Raw genomic sequence first — 21,334 nt, 5'->3', positions numbered from 1 at the left:
ATCTGCCTGAATGAGCATGCACACATTTAAACCTGAGCCTGAAAAGCAAGGCGTACGTACAAAATGTGATGTGTTCCTAATCCTAAAGACAAACCTACAGATTGTTGCTTAGTGATGAGAATGTTCGGTGACAATCAGTCTCAATTTGGAGTAGTTGAGAAGGCATCTTAAGGAGCTTTTAATGTGTCTTTTCAGCACATTTATCCTTCTTTAGTGTGGAAGGTACACTGTGTGTAAAAGCAGTAAAAATGTGTTGGATTGGAACAGAGAGAGCCGGGGGTGACCTCAGGGGGCTGGTCCAGGGCCACTAGACACCCGCTGGTTCATCCTCTCCCTCTGCTCTTCCCTGACCTTCGACCTTGGGGTGAGAAGGGGGCGTGAGCCAGAAGCTGGAAGAGTTTATTATTTCCTGCTTCTTCTCTCCGCCTCCTCTGAGGATGCCCTCTGAGAGCACGATGAAGAGGGCGAGTAGCGGAGGGGAGGGAATGACCTCAAGAAGTTTACAGTTTTGACATCTCAAGTACTTAGCATTATAATTAAACTGGACTGACTAAATACACAGTTTTCCATGTGGGTTCTGCCATCTATAAAAGTATAAAAGAACTTCCTCTCTGAAACGTGGGCGTAGTTTAGGGCCCTCTTGCTATTAAATAACAACACAACATAAAGACAAGAAATTTAAATAAAACTTTGTTGCAATTTTTGAGAATGATCACAATTTAATTAAAATTCAGTGAAGCAGCTTTAGTTTATGGAAAAAGCTTTTGAGTGCATCAGTAGCTGGGTATGTTTGCCTCTTTCGAAGGAGACTCGACGCACATTTTGGGAAGGGAAAATATTCTGGATCCCTTCCTAACCTGGCAAAGATTAAATTGCAATATCCCAGATATTCCCAGAGGGGAGAGTAGTTCCTGATGAGGAGCTCTCTTTATTCTCCTTCTGAGGATGTCCACCGCAGTTGTTGTTTTTTTCCACCGGGTAACACAGCTACTTCTTCTTATGAATTACAACCACTGGCAGTATAGCCTCTGGTGACATTATACTGTTTAGTTTATTCACTTCAAATCACGTAATGGAAACCTGTCTGATTTTCAGTTCTCCTTCGTGGGATTTCAAAAGATGGCTTCAGATTTGTTTAGTGTTTGAATAGAAACTGAGCTCCTGTAGGGGCTGGAGAACAATTCATTTTCATCTTTGTGTTTTTTTTCTGTTGTGCTATTAAACCTTATGGTAATTGACGTTTTTCTTAAAGTTTGATGCTAAAATATTAACAATGTGTGACTTTTCTTCTGTGAAAAAATAGTTTGACTAAAAACTACAGATGCATGTATTTACTTGTTGATTTGATCAGAAGTATACATTCTGGGGGCTAAGTTATTAACATTTAACAACAAGAATAAATATTAACCATCATGTTCCTTTGCTTGCCATGCTGCAGCCGTGAGAGTAGGCTAATCATACTGATTTGGTTTATTGTCAAATATAAGAAACATGTTCTTAAGTTGGAGAATGAGGGTTAGAAACCTGCTCACCTTTTGTGATCCCACCCAAACATCATGTTTTTAATTTGACCCACCCTTCAGCCTTGGTTGGCCCTTCTGTTAATGTCTGCAAGCCACCGAAGCGCCAGTGTGAATATCACAGCTGGACGGCCATTGTCCCTGCAGCCTTAGGCTCCAACCCTGGTTACCAACCAGGAACCTGGGATCAAAGCTTGCCTGGATTACTCTGAGAAAAAGAAGGAGGAGGTGCTGCGTTCGGAGGGGGGTCTGGTTGAAAAGGACAGAGGAATGCTCCTAATTACGTGCCCTCCACTCCTTTTCTGTCTCTCCTTTTGGCTTTTCTCTTGTCTCCCCGTGTGTGTCTGGTCTGAACTTCAGGCTACAGTGAACCTATGAGGAGGCAACACAGTGTGACAAGAGAGTGATATTAGGAGTGAGGCGACAGTCTCTCTGCTGCTTCTCCATTAGCGGGAGATCTGAGTGGCCCAGTGGGAGAGATGGAGGCATAGAAGCTGGACATTCCAGCCTCTGCAGAGACACTGAAGTGGGTAAGGGTGGGAGGTGGAGATCAAGGAGCGTGTAAAGAGGATGTGTCGTGAAGATTTGAAGGATTGTCGTACAGGATTCATTTGTAAATTAATGGATTTTTTTCCTGCTGAGATCCACATCTCAAATCCTCCTCCAGCTTGTTCAGTTGTTCATTAGCGTCTTTTCTGCTCGTGCGGGTGCTGTCATGTTTCCATGCTGATCTTTGCTTTGATGAGATTCTCCTCTTGTCTGTGTTTCAGGTTTTCTGAACAGACGAGGACGTACACAGCGTGCAACACGGCCACTGGCAGGTGTTAAAGTGCACCATGGACAGTGGCCTAAGGGTCCTCCTGTCCACAGTACTGTGTCTCAGCCAGGCCCTGCTAATCAACTGCTCATGTAAGTTGTTGTGTAGCTGAATGTCTGATTATTAAAAAGTAAGGAAAAAAGGAATGTTTTCCCGTAGTGTAGCAAGACATTGAATTTTCACTGCAAAACACCTAATTTAAGTTACCACTTGAAAGTACAGATAAAGTATACGCCAGGTTATTTGAACTGGATATTAAATATTGAGAAATAATTTAATTTGAAATTGCTGAAATCTCTTCACAGTGGAGCTGAATTTGCATAGAAATGAAAATCACACATGTTATAAGATGGGGTGAACTGTTCACTGTCGTTAATGTCAAAGATCTTACTTTAGCTTAATCCCCTTATTGTTTAGCTAAACCGCTTTTTCTGTAGTTGTGCCTCATCGACACGCCAGACAGGTGACCGTTTTCTTACTTAAATGAGAGAAAGTTGACAGATTTAAAGAAACTTAAAATATTTAAAACTATGTTTTCATTAGAGCAGAAATATGTGGCAGTAATAATTAGAATTGTTGTGTTTTCATGACTGAATAACAACCAGTTTCTGTGGCCATTGTATTTGAGCTTAGATATTAAGTTAGTTGTCGTTAATATCACTAAATGTCACTACATCTTGCTCACTGGGCATTAAATGTAAGTGCAAATAATTTTATTTTTTTCAATATTTAACATATTATAAAACTATTGGTGGGCTTATAGTATAATAGCAGCATTAAAGGAAAGAGAGACAATCTTTCCTTTAATTTCAGTTGACGATAGTCGTCTGCTTAAACAGTCATAGCCACGAGTGTGATGAGTAATGCTGCTGACGGTGCAAAGATAGTCAGCATACACAGCTCTACGCAGCATTCATGCAGTCTTTCTTCACTTTCTAGTAGCAGTATTTGCAAACCCAGTGTTTGATACTAAATCAGAGATCAGCTGACAACGACAGTAAGCTGTTGGAGACCAAAACAGGTCAGAAATAAGGGAAATATTCTACGTACATTCATAAGATGGGCATAAACGGTAACAGGGCTGTGAATGTAAACTATTATGATGGTGAAATACTACTGATACTTTTCTAATCTAATGTTTTGGTAGGTTCATCAAAACAAGGTTTGGTGCCTCCAGAAATCTGGACGATAACCACGTTTTCACTCACAATAGACTTTTTGAATTTGTTTGCCAAACACAATACAGCAAAAATCACTCAGATCCTGCCATGTGTCAGTATCGCTTCACACAGCATCGATTCATTCCATATTTGAATGAGAATATGTTCTGAAGTTGTTCTCTTGTTTTCTCTCCAGCTCAGTATCTCTCTTTCCGCTCTGAGCCAGCCTCCTTGGTCCAGAGTCGAGGCTCTGTGGCTCGTCTGCAATGCTTGGTGAGTCCTCCGTCAGCGACGGTGTCCTGGCGCTTCCAAGGCCTTCCGCTGGACCGGGACACTCTGCCTGGTGCGGAGCTCAGCAAGGGCTCCCTCACCATATCCACCCTTACGCCCAGCCATGCCGGCGTCTATCAGTGCGTGGCACGCTTAGACCACGGGCCGGCCATCGCCAGCCGCCTCGCTCGTGTGGCTCTAGCAGGTACGGATATGGAGAATTACCCTTCTGTGCATATTTCTCCTCACTTCAAAGAGTGTTGAAGAAAGGCAGGAAGTGGCCTTGAGAAAAGGAAGGCCATTTTGTGAGTGTTGAACACTTTGAAAGAATGCCTGTCCTCGGCTGCCTGCTGCTGAGTGGCGGAGGGGGAAGGAAGCAGTAGGAGTTTTTACTCGGGCAACTTTCCAGATGCCTCTTGACCGGTATCCTTAATGAGCCTTGGGCTTTCCTGTGTGTAAGCGTGTTATGTTCCTGCTGGGATGCTGCTTGCTCTTGGGCGCTACATTAAGAGGTTGACCCTGATCTGGAGCTGTATCAAGCATGACTAGAATCACTCTCCGCAACAATAAACAAATCCAGGGATCCAACACAAACAGCTCAACTCAAGTAGCTTCACTCAGAGCACATTGAAGGCCTGATATTCCACAGACAATGAGGCTAATCAAGGGAATCTTTTTTTTTTCTCCATTCACGCAGAAATATCAGAATATGAAGATGGCCGACGGCGGTCATTATCAGTGCAGGAGGGCAGCACGGTTCTTTTAGAGTGTCCTCTACCACACAGTGTCCCTCCAGCTCGTCCGAGACTGAAAGTACGAGGGGACTGGATGGAAGTTTCAGAAGGTGGGTTTAAAACAAGTGGATGAATGCACACTTTTTCTTTTACATTATAACGCTACACACCACAATACACAAAAATAGATTCAAGTTCAGATATCCAAGATGTTCGAATATACCAGATATTTGCAGATAAATCCTGGAAATTTAAATGGTATTTGTTGAATTTAGCTACTTTTCTTGAGATTCCAACTGTATCATCTCCATCAGTATCATATAATATGTAATTAGGCTGAAAAAGATGAAAAAAGTAAAAAAAACAATCTTGACTTTAAAAGAGAGGAGAGATATATACATGTTGCTAATAGTAATATTAGATTTCACATTAAATAGCAATGAGTTGGTTTATAGTGAACAGAAATAATTTCTAAGCCATGTAAAAATATTCCACTTTATGACATATTTGCATCCAGAAAAAGGTTAAACTATGTATGTGCCTGATGGGAAACGTGTTTAAGACGTGCAACAGTACATACCAGTTATTAAAAGAGTATTTCAGTGTAGTCAGTGTGTACATTTGATGCTGCAAGAATTCACTCACTGACGAGTGTGAGTAGCTGTTTTCGACTCAAATTGTCTCTTTACATCTCTTGTTAGTATTACTACAACTCTGACAAAGTAATAAAAAAAGAGAACAGGAGTCGATTTAATATTTTCCAGAAATGTACGTGGCACTGGAAACAAAAATGACCTGTTTTTTTCAAATGAATTCTTTCCACCTGCAGATGACACTTAATGGATACTGTGCATTACTTCTCTGTGCTGTCACTGATATAATTGCCTTCTCTTTCCAGGCAACTATTTAGTCCTTCCATCTGGAAACCTACAGATTACCTCTGTTTCAGCCCAGCACCAGGGCATGTATAAATGTGGTGCAATCAATCCTGTTACTGGGGAAACCATCGTACAGTCTCATGGAACAAAGCTGTCAGTCAAATGTAAGTCGGATGACTTTTCATTTAAGGCGCAGAAGTTTCGCCTCTCAGCTGAAGTTTACCGACATGTTTCTTTACTTGTTTAGATTCCGACCCCTCCTCCTCAGTGCGGGTCGTTTATCCCACCGCCCCAGTGACTGTTTCGATGCAGCAGTCACAGCCGCTGACGTTGGAGTGTGTCGTGTCTGGAGCTCTCGTATCTGCAGCAAAGTGGTTTAAGAATGGAAATGAGGTCACACTGGGAGCTTCTCACCAACGACAGCACAACAACTTGGTCTTTGTTAGTCTGGCGAGGAGCGATGAAGGGAGGTACGCCTGCGCTGTCGACAGCGAGCAGGGGACTGTGGTCAGCGCCAACTACACTGTGAACGTTCTCGGTAAGGAAAACGCAACAAAAGAGCACCTGCAGGGACTGCTTGCAGCCCACGGTGAGATTAAAGTTGCGCCCTCTCCTCCACAGAGCCCGTCTCTATCGTGGAGGGCCTGGACAACCAGCTCGTCTTTCTTGGCTCTTCTGCTCGTTTGAGCTGTGTTACTGGAGGAAACCCTTCCCCGAACATCACCTGGCTGTTCAATGCCAACCCTCTCGCCCCATCACACCACTTTGAAATCTCTGGATCCTCACTTGTTATTGCAGAGGTGACACCACAGGACGAGGGAGTTTATCAGTGTGTGGTAGACAACGGGATTGGCTCAGCACAGTCACATGGGATGCTCACAGTACAGTCAGGTATGTGTTCACCAGCTGATTGTACACTGACTTATAAATTGAGCTCATGTGGAGCTCAACTTTGCTTGGAGTTTTTGATTAGCTGAAAATGGGGATGAAATGTTGAAAAGCAAAAATACTTTCAAGTAAGAAATGCAGAGACACTTTCATCTTTTATGTGTCACAAGTTCGGTGCAACTTAGATTTATTTTCATATGATAAAAGCGGGAAAAGTATCGCTTATGAAATGTTAGAAATGGTTGTGGAGAGAATCCTCAAAATAAATCCTTAAATGGAGAAAATCAAAGATAGTTTTTTTGGTTTTGTATCACTGAAGGACTGAAGACAATAGCGTAGTAACGGGGGAACCTCCTGAAGTGCCACATCATTGTAAATTCTGGGATGGCTGGAAGGAGTTGGGCCTGTGCATACAGTATCTGCAGGGCGTCCTTGCTTTGTGAGTGTGAATGTGTGCGTTTCTCTGAGTGCTGGTAAGGGAGGCTGGGCCAAGGCCGCCCTCCTCCTGAGCCTTGAACTGAGCTTGAGCGTGAGAGTGAGCTTTGTGCGCACCGTCGGGGATAAGCCCCCGGACGCTGGAATGTAAGGAGTAGTCGTGGAGGGTTATGACGAGGACCAGACCACCCAGCTGTCAACATCGTACACAACTGCCTTTTATTTATTAACACATTACAGCCCTCCTCCTCCACCGGCCGGCCCCAAGACTCCCTTCCTCTCCTTTCCCTGGCTGCTCTCCGCCAAGACCCCATTCCTCAGCTCACCCTTCTATCTGCTGAGTGATTAATGCTGATACGTGCGGTACACAGGGAGTACAAATCAGTCTGGATCAGGCGGGTTCACGGCTAAACATTTGCTTCCCCTCCACAAACCACAGGAGGAAGAGTTAGGATCTTTTGCTGCAGACCACCTTTATACACAGAAGCAGATAATCGGGACATGCGCGGCAGAGGTAAACACTCTGTGGTCAGTTTGTGTTCTTTTAGGTACCAGGCACAGGAGCTTATCCAATGCCCTTTGCATTCAGAGTAAACAGCATCTGTGATCTGTCAAGTCTGTTATTGTGATTAATCTCAAGAAACCTATCTGAAATATTTTGTTTTTCTGTTTGGTATCGTTGTTTCCATCACCATGACAACACCCTGCTTTTATCTGTCTGGTGAGGTGTCATGCTGCGGTAGGCTGTTTCGTTGTTGAGCTTCTCATTAACACGGGTTATTTTTAAAAAATGTATCTAAAGACTAATCAAACAGCCCTGCAACAGCAACTACGACTGCAGTCATAATCAGTTGATTATCACAAGGAGACTGTGCCTTTTACCCTACTTTATGCTTTTTGAACCAAAGATTAATCAGATAATTGAAACGACATTAGGAAACATCAAGAGACTAATCTTTAGCTGCATTCCTCTTAGCAGGAGGGAACTATTTTTCTGTCCCGGCAGTCAGTCAGGAAAATTAAAAATACTCCCACAAGTTTTCCAATAAGCTGAGCTCTGTCCAAACTGAGGCTCCCTGACTCTGCTTGTAATCCTCTGTGATTTACCATCACATTTACTCCCAGGTGCTTTCCTCTAATGGACTGACCTTTTTCTGGGAAGAACCTGGCAGTCCATCTCTGTCCAGGTGTAGTAGCACTTACTTGAGATATATCGCTCCCCTCCATCAGGATGGTGAGGCTGCCGTGGCCTTACCCGCCCCCTCCTTTAGGAGTGTGTTGGAGCAGCAGCCCTGGCTGTGGTTGGGCTGTGAGTCAGGGCTGTGGAGAGGCGAGAGTGTTGCAGGGCTGAGGGAGGGTGCAGAGGACTGGATGTAGTGCTGAGGTCTGATTCTCTTCGGTATTTTAATGGTCGGTGTGTGGAATGTGTGGCAGCTGGCCTCAGTCCCAGGATCAGGTCTAGTGTTACCAGCTTCAGGACTGTTTGTTTTACAAAGTGAACCGATGCAGCGCACACCAACAACAGCCTGTCACTGGAGCCCAGACTCAGTGCAGTGTGGCAAACCCCGCTGCATTACCTCCTTATTCACTTGTTTAGGCTTTTAGATTCAGTTATGATGGTGTTTGACCTCAGCAGCGCAGCTCAAAGTCGACTGTTTGCAGCTCTGCCAAACCAGTGTCAGCTGTAATAAGTCTTCCAGCCCGCTCGGTTTGCCCAGGTGGACCTGGCTCTGGCTCTGGTAAAGATTTCATGAAGAAAAAAAAAAGAAAAGACAAAGTGGGATTTGATGTAGTACTGCAGCGACCATGGTTTTCCTTGTTGTTTTATGTAGATTAAAGGTCCGGTTCCAAATGTAAAACTTTCCAGCGCTGCTTGTCCTCTGTGCAAATGTGAGGCCACTCTGTTAGTCACTCACTGAGTTACTGAGCTTTAATTACATCATGCTCCGTCACTGATGCGTGTTTATGATAAAGAAATGAAATAACCAAAATAAAACACAGTTTGTCCTATGCAATGTGCATAGTATGTCAAATGGATTCTCGTTGTCTTTTTATTAGTTTTTCTCACCAAATAAATGAAAACCAGAAAACATTGGCTATTGGAGTGTTTGACTTTCATACCTCAGACTATTAAACTTAGTTATAACATTCAAGTTTATGTTTTACAGTTACTGACTCGGGATTCCTCTCGAGATTTAGCTGATCTGAAGTGTTCTGAAAAATGGCTGCATGAATGTTAATAAAACTGGTTTGTATAATCAAATGAGCCAGGATTGATAGAATTTGATGTGGTTTTTCACCACAAATGTACATTTTCTGCTGTTTTGCCATTCATACTTAAGAACCGAGCACTCAGAGTGCATCATCTGGCAATTCTCAATTTTTACTAAAAACAATTGGAATTTGAACCAAAATTGGATGATTTCTTCTTTTTAGCCTGGTTTTCTGAAATCTTTCACTTAATCTTCTGATTGTTGACATGTTTAACTCACTCTTGCATCGTTTGAACAGACGTCATTGATTACATTTTAGAAAAAAACAGATTTTGTTGTGATACAAAAATCATTCATTTTAAAGATGAAAAATGAGTGAACTGGTCGTTATCTCCAAAAGAGGGAATGTTTTGAATCAATCTTTTTTTATCCCATGTTTTCTTTGTGCCTGCTGTATAAAACATCTGAGCATATTTTAACATGCATTTGATGTATTTAACTATCTAGAAATCAGTCTTTGCAGGTGTTTACAATTTGACAATAGAGCAGGTTTTGGACATCTTCTCTAAATGCATCGTAAAGACGAATATCACTTTTAACTACCTCTACGAGCAGTATGACACTGTCTGTGCTGTGATTAAACCTGACGAATGATGAAGGATTTTTCATGTTTCTCACTGACAGTTCCACTGCTCGGCACCACTGCCGGTGTGCAGCTGCAGGCTTCTCCATCAGTCCACCCGATACAGAGCGACGAGGGCCACGAGCGTTTCCTGACCGACGAAGAAGGCGACGGGAATAACGCCCCGGCTGGCAGGAGCAGCGAGCGCCCCACTCCAGAGGCGCCGATCATCATCAGCCCGCCGCAGACTCACAAGCCTGACATGTACGACTTGGAGTGGAGGGCGGGGCGCGATGGAGGCAGCCCCATCAACGCCTATTTTGTCAAATATCGCAAGGTGAGGAGAAAATTCTGCCTTTTGTTTTCGTTTGAATTCTTTTGCCTGAAGGGCCAAGAGGTGGACTGACTGAGAGGTTGGTCATTTCCCCTTTAAAACCCTGTGTTTGCTTCAGTAATCATTTCACTCTGACTATAAAACTCCAGCAAGGCCAGTAAAGACTGCGTTGGCAGCAGGACTCCGTTTTTGTTGGGAGTTGGAAATTGTGACAGAAAATCTCACAGGCTTCGTTTCTTAGCTCGGAAAATCTCTGAACTGTGGAGGATTGTTGACCAGAGGAAGATAAATTTGTGCTCTCTTTGTCAATTTTAGTCATGTATTTGTATCTGTGTGTGTGTGTGTCAGGTTGATGAAATGGGAACAGTGGTGGGAAGCTGGCAGACGGTTCGTGTCCCTGGCAGTGAGAAAAGCCTGCGGCTGTCAGAGCTGGAGTCCTCCAGTCTTTACGAGGTGCTGATGGTGGCTCGAAGTTCAGCAGGCGAGGGTCAACCAGCCATGCTCACGTTCCGCACCGGAAAGGGTCAGTTCCAATCACCGGTTCACAAACAAAACAACACCCAAACAACTGCTCACCTTTTAATTCCTGTGTGTGTCGCAAGTGTTTCTTGACATTGTCGTGGGGATCAGTGAGCACTCCCCTTTTCACCACAACTACAACAGAAAGAGGAAAATCCTCAGCTGCCTAAAACATCAACAGTAAATGTCAGGTTTTGGTGTCAGTTCCTCTGAGTTAAAGAGCGTCTGGTTGTTCTTGGACTCAACATTCAGCAGTCATTGCGAAGGAAATTGATTAGATAGATTAACATAAGCAGTCTCACGAGAGCAGAAAAGTATCCAAAGCACATTACATTTTACAGTCGTGGGTGTAAAGAAAATGTACCGGAGCCGGTTTGTTTTTAAGTGAAATTTGTTTTTCTACCCCAGAGGAGGAAGAAGAGGTATTTTTAACCAAGTTTTGTCTCAAAACAACTTATTTATGTACTGTATCTGATGATCGGTCTTTCCAATTACAATCCTAAACCCAAATATAATGATCAGAATCAGACATCCGAAAGGATTTTGCGCAAATATTTTGTTTTTTTTTAGACATAAAAAATCCAATATGTATCCAGATGTGGGTCCACCAGAACATCACCTAAAAACAAGGTAAAGTGTAGATCCATGCATGATACTGGCTTCAAACAGCTGAATTTCTATAATGTAAAGGAACAAACGCGTGATGTTGGGATCTGCAGCCCTGATTCAAAGAGTTGAGCGTTTTTTTGGAAGATTCAAAGATTCAGACCAAATAGCTGAGTTGTGGCTGCAAAGTTGAAACCCGAAACTCAGATGAAACTAGAAGGAAAGTTTACAAAACAACATTTAAAGCTGATCAGTGTTGTTGTGGTGGAACTGATGGCTACTGTTGTCTTATTCCCAACTTTTCTTTGTTTTTCTCACCTTAGAGAAGAGCGCCTCCTCCAACAAGAACCCTTCCAAGCCTCCGGTGATCTCGATGCCACCCAAAGCTCCAGAGGACCGACCCACCAACACCCACTTTGGAGTCGTCATACATGACAGAGGTACATGTCGACACAACCACTGAATCCATGCAGAACCCTGTATTGTTGCTGCCGCTGCTGGACTGGATGCTTCAGAGGCAATTATGGAGATTTCTGCCATGTTGATAGTCATTGTGGAGTTCATTGCACAGGTCTCTGAGCTTCATGTTTAAACGCTGTCTGCTTTGTTTCTCTGTGCCTGGGAGTACAAACTAGTTGACACCCTGTAATGACTCTTTGGATGTTGCTGTGACAGAAAACTGTAAGGGCCAGATATGAGTTTGTGTGAGTCTTTGTCTGTGCTTGCATGTTTTACTCACTTTACAATCCAGCTTTCTATGCTGAGACTCTTCACTAACCCTCCTTTGTCTCTGTCTCTCCTGCTTTTCTCTAACTCTGAGACTAAGAGCCCCGGTTGTAAGTATACATCCTCCATGGCTTCAGTGTGATGTGCTTTCTTTTTTCTTTCCTCCTGAACATGTTTCGTCTTTGCAGATAAGATGGTTGACGATTTGTGTTTTTTATCCTTTATTTGTCGCTGTCCCAGTACCCGAAGCTCCCGACCGCCCCACCATCTCCATGGCCACTGAGAGTTCGGCATACGTCGCCTGGATCCCGCGAGCCAATGGCGGCTCTCCGATCACAGCTTTCCGAGTGGAGTACAGACGTGGCCGCAGTGCGGAGTGGCTTGTGGCGGCGGATAATATCTCACCTCTTAAGCTGTCTGTGGAAATTAGGAATCTGGAGCCTGGTGAGTTTTCACATAGTCCATAACTCGAAGCCCCTGCTCATACGAGTGTCCCAATGCCGATTTTAGCACAGAAATTGAGGGAAATAAAGCAGGACTGAAAACATTCCTTGAAGTCAGAATTGCACCATACAAATATTTTACTGTTACTTGGTGTAAAAGTAGATGCAGTTTAGTTGAGTTCTGCATAGAATAGAATACATGGACATGTTTATTAAAGGGAGTCTAAATTACAGGTCTGCTGTGAGAAAGCAGCACGTATTTCTGCACAACTGAAACCGTTTGAACTGAACAACAAAACAGGAGGACACCACAGGACACTTCATTTACTGCCCAGCACCACTGCTCTCTAACATTACTTCATTCATTTCATTCTTCTATCAGGATCCAACTACAAGTTTCGAGTGGCAGCCATGAACATGTACGGCGAGAGTCCCCACAGCATTCCCTCGAAGTCGTACCAGGTGCCGCAGGCCAGTTCTCGCATGGCCGACCGGCCGGTGGTGGGACCTCATATATCATCCACGGATGCCATCAGCGACACGCAGATCATGCTGCGGTGGACTGTAAGTCGAGTTTGTTGAGCAGTTCAGTTTGAAGCCGTCTAAGTAATCTGTCTTCTTGTGTTTTTTGGCCTTGTTGATGCATGTAAACCTTCTAATTGTGTTCACCACTTTGTTTTTCTTTACAATGAGAATGAGAGTTTAAAAGGGATGGATGCTGCCATCATGATCACGAACCTGAAGCAAATGTCGACGTGCTGGCATCCTAATCAAAAAGCACTGACTTCTCTCATTAAACACAAAGTCAAAACATTTTTCCCACTGCTCATTGTGATGTCATTAGCTAGATTCTTTCCATCTGATCATTGTGCTGGTAATCCTGAAAATAATTGCATGATTACATATTAAACCATGTACATATTAAACCACTAAGAGACATATTTTTATCCAATCAGATTTTGAGTTGGTGTTGACTCCAAAAACACCACGATAAACCAAATGGTGACTATGTTCCATTCTTATATGCACTTTCAGGTTTCAAGTAAACTTGAATGTTTCTGTCTGAGCCGCCTGAGGAATTTTGGGTGTTGCATTATCTTTTCCAGCTGGCTCACCTGTGCTTGAGCTGGAGGTCACTAGCAGCCAAGACTCAATCAGACCTTTAAATCAGCGGCTGTGCTGATTAGAGCTCCGGTTCCTCTACTTTTTTGATTCTTCTGTCTTTAAAGTAATTTCTCATCCCCACACCGGTCTGAGCAGCAGATGAATGCAGATAGTTCCCCACATTTGCTGCACTTAACCTCAGACACTCTCATTATTTCCTGAGCTTCAGACAGACAGTGCAATCGCAGCCCAGCCTGCAGTCTTCTACATCTGCTGATAACAAATCCCACCATTAGTTGCTGGAAAAAGGTCCTCTCTTTCTAAAGTAATTGCCACAATCTAACAAACATTTTCCCCTCCCCATCCAGTATAGCCCCTCAAGTAACAACAACACTCCGATCCAGGGCTTCTACATTTACTACCGGCCCACAGACAGCGACAATGACAGTGACTACAAAAGAGATGTGGTGGACGGTAAGAGAAATGTGTTTTTAAAGTGTGACCATGTTTCCACCGCAGATTGAGTTTGCAAAGTGTTTGTCGACAGCGTCATCCTGTCGTGGACGTAAGCTCATGCTGTGCAGATAAACTGGGAGCTGTGAGTGTAATGGATACTCAGTCGAGAGTGGGGAGCAGTGGAGAGAGGGCATTTTTGCCCTTTGATTTATAGAGAGTGCTCTCCCTGGGCAGCAGGGCTTTTTGAAATCTGTTTTTAATAAATGGTTGCCAGCTAATGGTCCAGAGCTGTAACATGAGCCCGACCAGAGGAGAGGGGCTCGGGTTGCCGCAAGGAATGCTAACAGTTGAGCCTGGTACAGGGAGGGAAGGAGGGGCGTACATTCACTTAACACCGCTCTTCAACATCTTAGCAGTTAGGCACCTAACTGTCAGGGTCAAATGTGGGGTCAGGCTGGGTATCCAGCGAGCTTCTTTGAGCCACAAAAGTGAAGGATATGAAACATTGTCTGATGACAAAACAATAATATGTAAAGCGTTACAGCTACTTGTAAAACTGACACGTAAGTGAGCAAGAGATAGACTACACCAATACTTACTGTTTGATATTACCCCCGCTCTAACTCATTTTCTTTGTTTTTTCCTAACGAGTTACAGTAGGTGCCAAAGTCTTAATATATTGTCAGGAGAACAGGAGACAAATGCAGTGATTTAGTGCAAAGATGAATACAAATACAGTATGTAAATCAACAGAGTTTGTGCATTTTTAACAAGCTTGAAAGTCAATATTAGTTTTGACCACCTTTATTCTTCAGTACAGCCTGAACACTCTTAGACGAGCTTTCTTGTCATCTGCGCTGAAGACAGTTGAGTATATACTTAGTCAGCACTGAGACTCAGTATATACTCCCTGTTGTTTTTTTTTTCTTTTGCCTTCATTAAATCTATGATTGAGCACAAACCTCTGAATTGATTGTCATTGATGAACTCTTGCACCAAAACTTCTTCGAACCCCACTTGTTGGAAATGTAGCATTTCCACGTTGGACGTTTGTGTCCCGTCTGTGATCCCAGAACACGTTGTCGTGCGACAGTGTGAGGCAGCACAGCAGTGGTGTGAGTATGGAGCAGGACTGCTGGAGGCAAGCCAGAGCAAACATGAAGCTGCCATATATGGAGCTCGATTAGAGTAAAGCAGCAGTCTGGGTCCTCGTGGGACTGACAGAGAAATACATGAGGGTGGGATGACAGAAGCAAAGAAAGAAGGGGGTGAATGAGAGAAGGAGCATGGAAGAACACAAGCTCCAAAGAACTGTGAGACATGAGGACAAAGCATAAATATTGGTTGTGAGTTTACACAAGTCGGCACTGACTTCCATCTCCTCTTTTTTTCAGGTATAAAAAGCTGGCACTTGATTGCACAACTGCAGCCTGAGACCTCCTATGATATCAAAATGCAGTGCTTTAATGATGGCGGGCAGAGTGAATACAGCAACGTTATGATCTGTGAGACCAGAGGTATTAAAACACCCAAGACACGAGTCATGCTTCTACCAAACCTCTTTATCTGAAGTCAAGGCGCGTTTCTGCAAAGTCTGTGGATTTAATAATCACATCGCTTGCTGTAAATTTAAACTAAATGAACTTCATGAGGCCAATTCAATTCACTTTTATTTATATTTATGACAAAAATCGTCTGAAGCCAGTTTAAGAAACAACAAAGACTTGCATTTTACCGTTTGGTACTGTGTTATTTACCTTTGAAGCTGTTCCTTGTGTCCCCTCTCCCCTGCAGCACGTCAGTCACCAGGGTCACCCAGCCAGCACCCCATCACCCCACCTGACATCAACCCTCCGGAGCCACCAAGCACCCCAGGAGGACTACTCTACCTGATTGTGGGCTGTGTTTTAGCGGTGATGGTGCTCATCCTGCTGGCTTTTATTGCCATGTGTTTATGGAGGAATCGTCAGCAGAACAACATGCACAGTGAGTTTCCAGATAAGCACAACTTTGCGCTCCAGTAGCTGCTTGTCCTGTGAGATTTTACATAATGATTCTAAAAGAGATTCATTATAAAGTTGTGTGCACTCCCAAGTTGAACTGCAGTTTGCTCCAAAATGAACCACAAGCACAAATGTTGCCCCATTTCTAGGGATAGTTGGTCCTAAGGTGGCTTGTGAAGCATATTCCAAGTGTTCGCTCCAAGTGCGTATGCAGATCCCACCAGACTTGCAAAAGTGTTGGCTGTCGTTTGATGAACTCTTTACTTGACCATTTGGAATTGGAAATAATTGGCATTTTATACCTTTAACATTTTGGAGAAAAACTGAAAATGAGTCACTTTCTGTTGCTCTTTTTACACCATTTATGCTGTTTGCTAACATTCGTTTTCTTCGTAAGCTACAGAGAAGGTTATTTGAAAGCAAAAGTCCTAAACTGCTTCTGTTTGGTCTGTGAGAGCTGACAGAAGTAAAGAAATGGCAACGTAATAAGAACTGTTCGTGTGAATCCTGTAACTCAATGTTAAACTGTAAGAGGCTCCGGGGGGTGCAACTACAGGCGATCTAGGAGGGGTTCACTTACATATATAGTGCACGTCTTCTTCTGCCTTCTTTAATAATATGTTTTTGATTGATTAAGTTATTAACAGTAATTATTAAGTGCAACGATAAATCTGAAGAATGAAGCTGCAGATCAATCGGAGATTAAGCTTTATATTAGACTCTCAACCTGATTTTTACCCCCTGCGCTGCAGAGTATGACCCTCCCCGCTACCTGTGCCAGCCAGCAGAGATGAACGGCCATGTTCTCGAATACACCACACTGGCGCCTGGCACCAGCCACATCAATGGAGGCATCCATGGGGGCTACGGGCACAGTGGCCAGATGTTACCCCAGGGGTGCCATCACCTCCACCACAAACTCCCCAATGGCTTGGCGCTGCTCAATGGCTCTGGAGGACTATTCTCACCTGGCCACCCACATGGTCATGAAGGCACGCTGCCCCACAGCACGCGTGACTGCGATCACTCACACCCTCACCACCACCTGAACGTGAGTGCCACAGCCCAGAAAGTTCTCCAAACCAGGAGAGATGGCTTCATTCACACTGTGCTGGTGGCAGGTTTCAATTAATTCAAGTTATGTTCAATCTGCTGTTTGTGTTGCCTTGTCAGGGTGGAAGCATGTACACAGCTCTTCCTCAAACAGAGTCTTCGGATTGTATGAGCTGTCAGAACCTCTGCAACAACAACAGGTTAGAGAATTTATTAGTTGTTAATTGTATCCAGTTACACACAATAAATCGCAATGTTCCTGCAGAAAAAGCACAATAAGCTTTTAGGTGTGGGAACATAAAATCCCATAAAAATCAGCCTGCTACTTTTGGAAAAAATATGTATATTTTTGATGGAAATTGAAACAAAAAGGATGAGTCTCATGGTTATTGCAGAGTAAAGCTGTGCCGAAAATGGTAAACATTACTTGTATTTCATAAGATGCAGCTGACAAGAAGTGTTTGGGAGTTTGTGAGGGCCTATCTCTCACACACACACACACACACACACACACACACAGATAGATTTTCTTCCTGCTTGTCTTGTTTATGTACTTAAGCGTCCCCAGCAGCACAGTTTACTCTTTGTGCACCCAGCCAGCAGACCTAATGAGCCCTATGTTTATTTACCTCCAGCTGCTGGAAAAAAAGGAGGTGTGGTCTCAATCCAATCATGCACCGATAGAGGGAAGCTTGCTGCAACGTTCAGCTTTCAGTGACTTCGCAGAAAAACAAAGCCACAACGTGTCACAGTTATTTTAAGGGTTGTGGGCCTGAAGCTTTAATACATGATTCAATTGCTGAATACAGTTCTTGCAACTGTGTGTAAGTGCTTCAGTTATGTTACACCTTCAATAGTTCTGCACACTGTTAGTGGTAACATATGTGCTTTCCTGTGTCTTGTGGAAAACTTAGTTATCTGCAGCAGGGAAGAATCAGAGCAGTATGCAGAGCACTGCTTAGAGTCAGTGGGTCTGTACACACCACCAAACAGGCATCTGACACATTATTATTGAGCATCCTCCACTTTACTTTCCTTCTCACTCTGTCTCCAAGCAGATGTTACAACAAGACCAACGGTACGTTCTCCAGTGGCACTCTGCCTCTAATGCATCGTGTGGCGCCCTGCCAGCAAGATGGGCTGGAAATGGTGCCTCTGGGCCAGGTTCCGTCACAGTGCCACAGCTCCGACCTGGAGGCAGACATTGGATACGAGCCAGATGAGCACAAGGAGTCCTCACCCTCACAGCACTCGTGCTGTCTAATCCGGAACATTGAAAACTCTTCAGCAGATAGCACTGGTGAGACACATCTTCTCTCGACAGCTGTGAGGAAATGTCATTTCATACAACCTGTCTGGCTTTGGGTATTTCAGATAATCTCACATAATTGCAGGTGTTTTTTTGATACTGTGGTATGTTAGTCGAATTATGAGGTTATAGAAGAAGATGTAAAGGTACAGCTTTAGGAAAACCTGGAAACTTAATCGCTGAGACCTGACAGCAGTACAAATGACACAAATCTGTTTCTCCCTGGGGTTTTTTCCACCAAAATGACTCCAGTGCTGGTTTAGAGCCAAAACTTAACTTAAAACCAGTTCTTTCTGTTTTGACTGCCAAAGCCTGTCCAGCATTGATAAACTACAGCCACACTGACACCAATTCTTTGCTGGGCCAAAGAAAGAACCGCTGATGTCGGAGGCTATGGAGCAGGATTATGAAGACCAACTAAACCAAATGAAATGTTGTGACCATCAGGTTTAAAAATCCAGGGCCATTGTAGCTTTTAGTCTGTTTTTTAATTCAAGAGAGAGCGTGTTGCAAGAGGTTCACAAACAACAACTGTGGCTTAAAACAGCAGTAACAAATTAGATTGGTGATGTTGAGACACCATTTTTGTTTTTGTGAAGATAAACTTTCTCCCTGCACTATTGTTCCCTACAGAAATTAGGAATATGCTGAACGGAGGTTGAAACATTAGACATTTAAAGTTTGACATGGCTGGTGGAAAACCAATCCAGTTTCTTTGCTTAGAACTGGCTTTAGCACCAGCACTGGAACCCCTGTATGACAAAAGGGGTTTCAGTGTCTCTAATGCAATGTTAAAGAGCACCTGACTGAAAACAGTGAGTTTAGTGGGGAGGCAGAGCTGAAGCACAGCAGAGAGGAATGGACCCGCAGCTTGTATTTCTTTAAATTCAAAGTTGCCCAGTTCTGATTTTAAAGTATATTTTCATAGATCTGCTTATTTGCTTTCTCACTGAGAGTTTGATAGAATTATTGGTACCACTGTCATGCTTTGCATAAACACTGGCAGCTGCATTTCAATTATAGGAACTTTTTACCAGAAACTAGGATCTTTTGGGGATTAAAGGGGGTCTAAAAGAGGTTCCAGGGAGATATTTATCCCCTATAACAGCCATGATAAGAAAGTAGCTTGGAACTTTCAAGGTGGGGATTAGGGGATTACAGCTCTGACCTATTCCCAGCTGTTCATTCGAGCTTTTCTGTCTCTGTCATCTGAGATTTAATATCCCAATTTTAAGTTGTACTGAAGGAATAGTTACTAAATCTGTAAACACAATATTCAAAGTCGTGTGTCGAGTGAGAACGAGAATGAATTAGAAGGAATGACTACAATCGTGAGTTTAAAGCAGTGAGTCAGAGCAATAAAATGGTCAAATCTGTTTCACAGCAGATCAAAAACACGCACGGCCCCATAGAAATGTGTGGCATTGAGTTAAGCATTTCCTGGTTTGTCTGCTTTCTGAGCTGCCGAGTGACCAGCACTGTAGCCTGACTTTACGCAGAGAGAGACATTTCTTTCCTTTTTTTAAAACTTAAATTGATTTGATTGATGCCTAAACTGCACTGTACCTTAGACTTAAGGGGAGTTGCAGAAGCCTCATGGCTGAAAAAAGATTTTAGCTCCTTGAAACCTTGAAAAAAGTCCCAGGATGTTTAGGGTCCAGGTGCTTTTGGTCATCCAGTGCCTGAACCCCCAGAGACGGAGGCAGAGCCATCTTTTTCCTAGAAAATTTAGAAGTTGAATATAATATTCCCCCAAAATGTCAACTTTGTCCTTACTTTGTCCTTTACAAATTGAGAAATTAGATTATGTAACACTCACTTCAAGATCTTCATGGTTCAGCACTGAAATTGAACTGTTGCTGTTCTGTTCATGCCATACCAGTGCGGTTTTATATCATCAGCATTTCTCGTGTTGTCTGCAGACAAACTATGCAGCATCACCACAAATTACACTGAGGCCCTCTCCAGAATCTGTGCATGCCTTTTTTGATATGAAGTACAAACCAAAGACTCTCGTCTCCCTGTATCTGTGTGCAGCAGAGGAGGAGCCAGAGTGCGTGGACGCGGTGGTTTGCTGGGAAAGTCTCGGCCTGCCAGACTTGGACTGTGACGAGAAGCCTGGTTGGATCTGCAGCAGCAGCCTGGCAGGAGAGCTGATCCAGCCCGGCCCACAGGAGGCCTGAATGCAGCCCACACGCAAGCACACTCCCCCACATGTGGAGAGTTAAGAGAAACTGGGCAGAGAGAGAGGTGGATGTGTCACAGTGAGAGAAGGAAGACAGGTGATGGGATAGTCAGAGACACTGCATATTACGGTGACAAGGACGCAGAACTGTCAGACTGAAGGGAGAAGAGTGACGCGAGGGAATAAAAAAAGCGACTCCAAAAGACTGAGATCAAAGCCAGATGGAGAGAAACAAAAAGACAGAAACTGTATCCCACTGGAGGGAAGACCCATAAAAGATCAAGAACTCTTTAGATGACTTATTTATTTTTTTGTAGTAGTAAAATATTATTTCATATGAATGTATCTGTTTAAAAGAAAAAAGTTTGTCTTTTATATTATTTATGCCCTTGGATGAGAAATACTTTTTATTTTTTGCTGTTTTGTCCTTCTGTGTTCCACTCAAGTCTGGAGATTAGCAATTGTCTGTGTAAAGTTTTGTAATAATATAAAGAGAAGATATGGGAGAGCCAAAAAGAACCCAATTTGAATGTCTTTCTTCCCCTCCTTCATGTGCAGTGCCGGATGAATGATTGCTGCAGTGAATTTCCCATCCTTGGTCCAAACCCATCTATATTTCTGGCAGGCCTTTGATGTGGCTCTGCGATGGGCTGTTCCACTGCAGTGACCCCTGAATGGGGTGAACACTCCCTTCACTGTTCAGTTAAGGCTGCTGCTCTTTGCTTCATTGAATACATGATGGCTCATCACTTTACACAAAATGCACTGTTGCTTTGAGAGCACTGTTGACCTACTGGCCCCAATCTGTTGGGACAAGTGGAGCAGTTACATTAAAACAGAAGTTCTGTGTTGGTGCAGCCCTCTAATGCAAGTTGCAGGTTTTCAGCCACATGAAGGGGAAAAAAATCTAAAGTTAAGTACAAATGTCACAAGCAGCTAAAAAAAGCTTCACGTGATTTACAAAAATGCAAGTTCACTTCTTTTAATCCACATTGTTGAAGCTGTGGGCAGAATGTTCAGTAATTCATGCAGCAAAAATATATTCTGCATCTCCACTTG

At 43.4% G+C, this 21,334-nt stretch overlaps 1 protein-coding gene across 3 annotated transcripts in view; it reads left to right on the top strand.

The window, feature by feature from the left end:
• The window catches only part of cdon (cell adhesion associated, oncogene regulated), a 31,350-nt gene extending 10,556 nt beyond the window's left edge, over positions 1-20,794 (top strand). The window contains exons 2-19 of one of the 3 annotated variants that reach the window (XM_072391994.1): positions 2,291-2,429; positions 3,694-3,972; positions 4,465-4,611; positions 5,400-5,543; positions 5,627-5,917; positions 6,001-6,270; positions 9,600-9,874; positions 10,220-10,394; positions 11,320-11,436; positions 11,963-12,166; positions 12,548-12,729; positions 13,638-13,743; positions 15,120-15,242; positions 15,520-15,711; positions 16,481-16,779; positions 16,902-16,981; positions 17,840-18,081; positions 20,128-20,794. In XM_072391994.1, the coding sequence (XP_072248095.1) occupies positions 2,357-2,429; positions 3,694-3,972; positions 4,465-4,611; positions 5,400-5,543; positions 5,627-5,917; positions 6,001-6,270; positions 9,600-9,874; positions 10,220-10,394; positions 11,320-11,436; positions 11,963-12,166; positions 12,548-12,729; positions 13,638-13,743; positions 15,120-15,242; positions 15,520-15,711; positions 16,481-16,779; positions 16,902-16,981; positions 17,840-18,081; positions 20,128-20,273 (3,345 nt within the window). In that variant the 5' untranslated portion in view covers positions 2,291-2,356 and the 3' untranslated portion in view covers positions 20,274-20,794. Of the gene's footprint in view, positions 1-2,290; positions 2,430-3,693; positions 3,973-4,464; positions 4,612-5,399; positions 5,544-5,626; positions 5,918-6,000; positions 6,271-9,599; positions 9,875-10,219; positions 10,395-11,319; positions 11,437-11,962; positions 12,167-12,547; positions 12,730-13,637; positions 13,744-15,119; positions 15,243-15,519; positions 15,712-16,480; positions 16,780-16,901; positions 16,982-17,836; positions 18,082-20,127 lie in introns of all 3 variants that reach the window. The other 2 variants (XM_072391995.1, XM_072391993.1) reach the window with 2 other exon arrangements.
• Positions 20,795-21,334: the final 540 nt, after the last annotated feature.

This window comes from Leuresthes tenuis, unplaced genomic scaffold (genome assembly GCF_036924035.1).
Source record: "Leuresthes tenuis unplaced genomic scaffold, fLeuTen1.0.hap1 SCAF_9, whole genome shotgun sequence".
In the NCBI taxonomy this organism is placed as follows: Eukaryota; Metazoa; Chordata; class Actinopteri; order Atheriniformes; family Atherinopsidae; genus Leuresthes; species Leuresthes tenuis.
The sequence above is the reverse complement of the archived record's forward strand: the minus strand, read 5'-3'. Positions and strand labels throughout refer to the sequence as shown.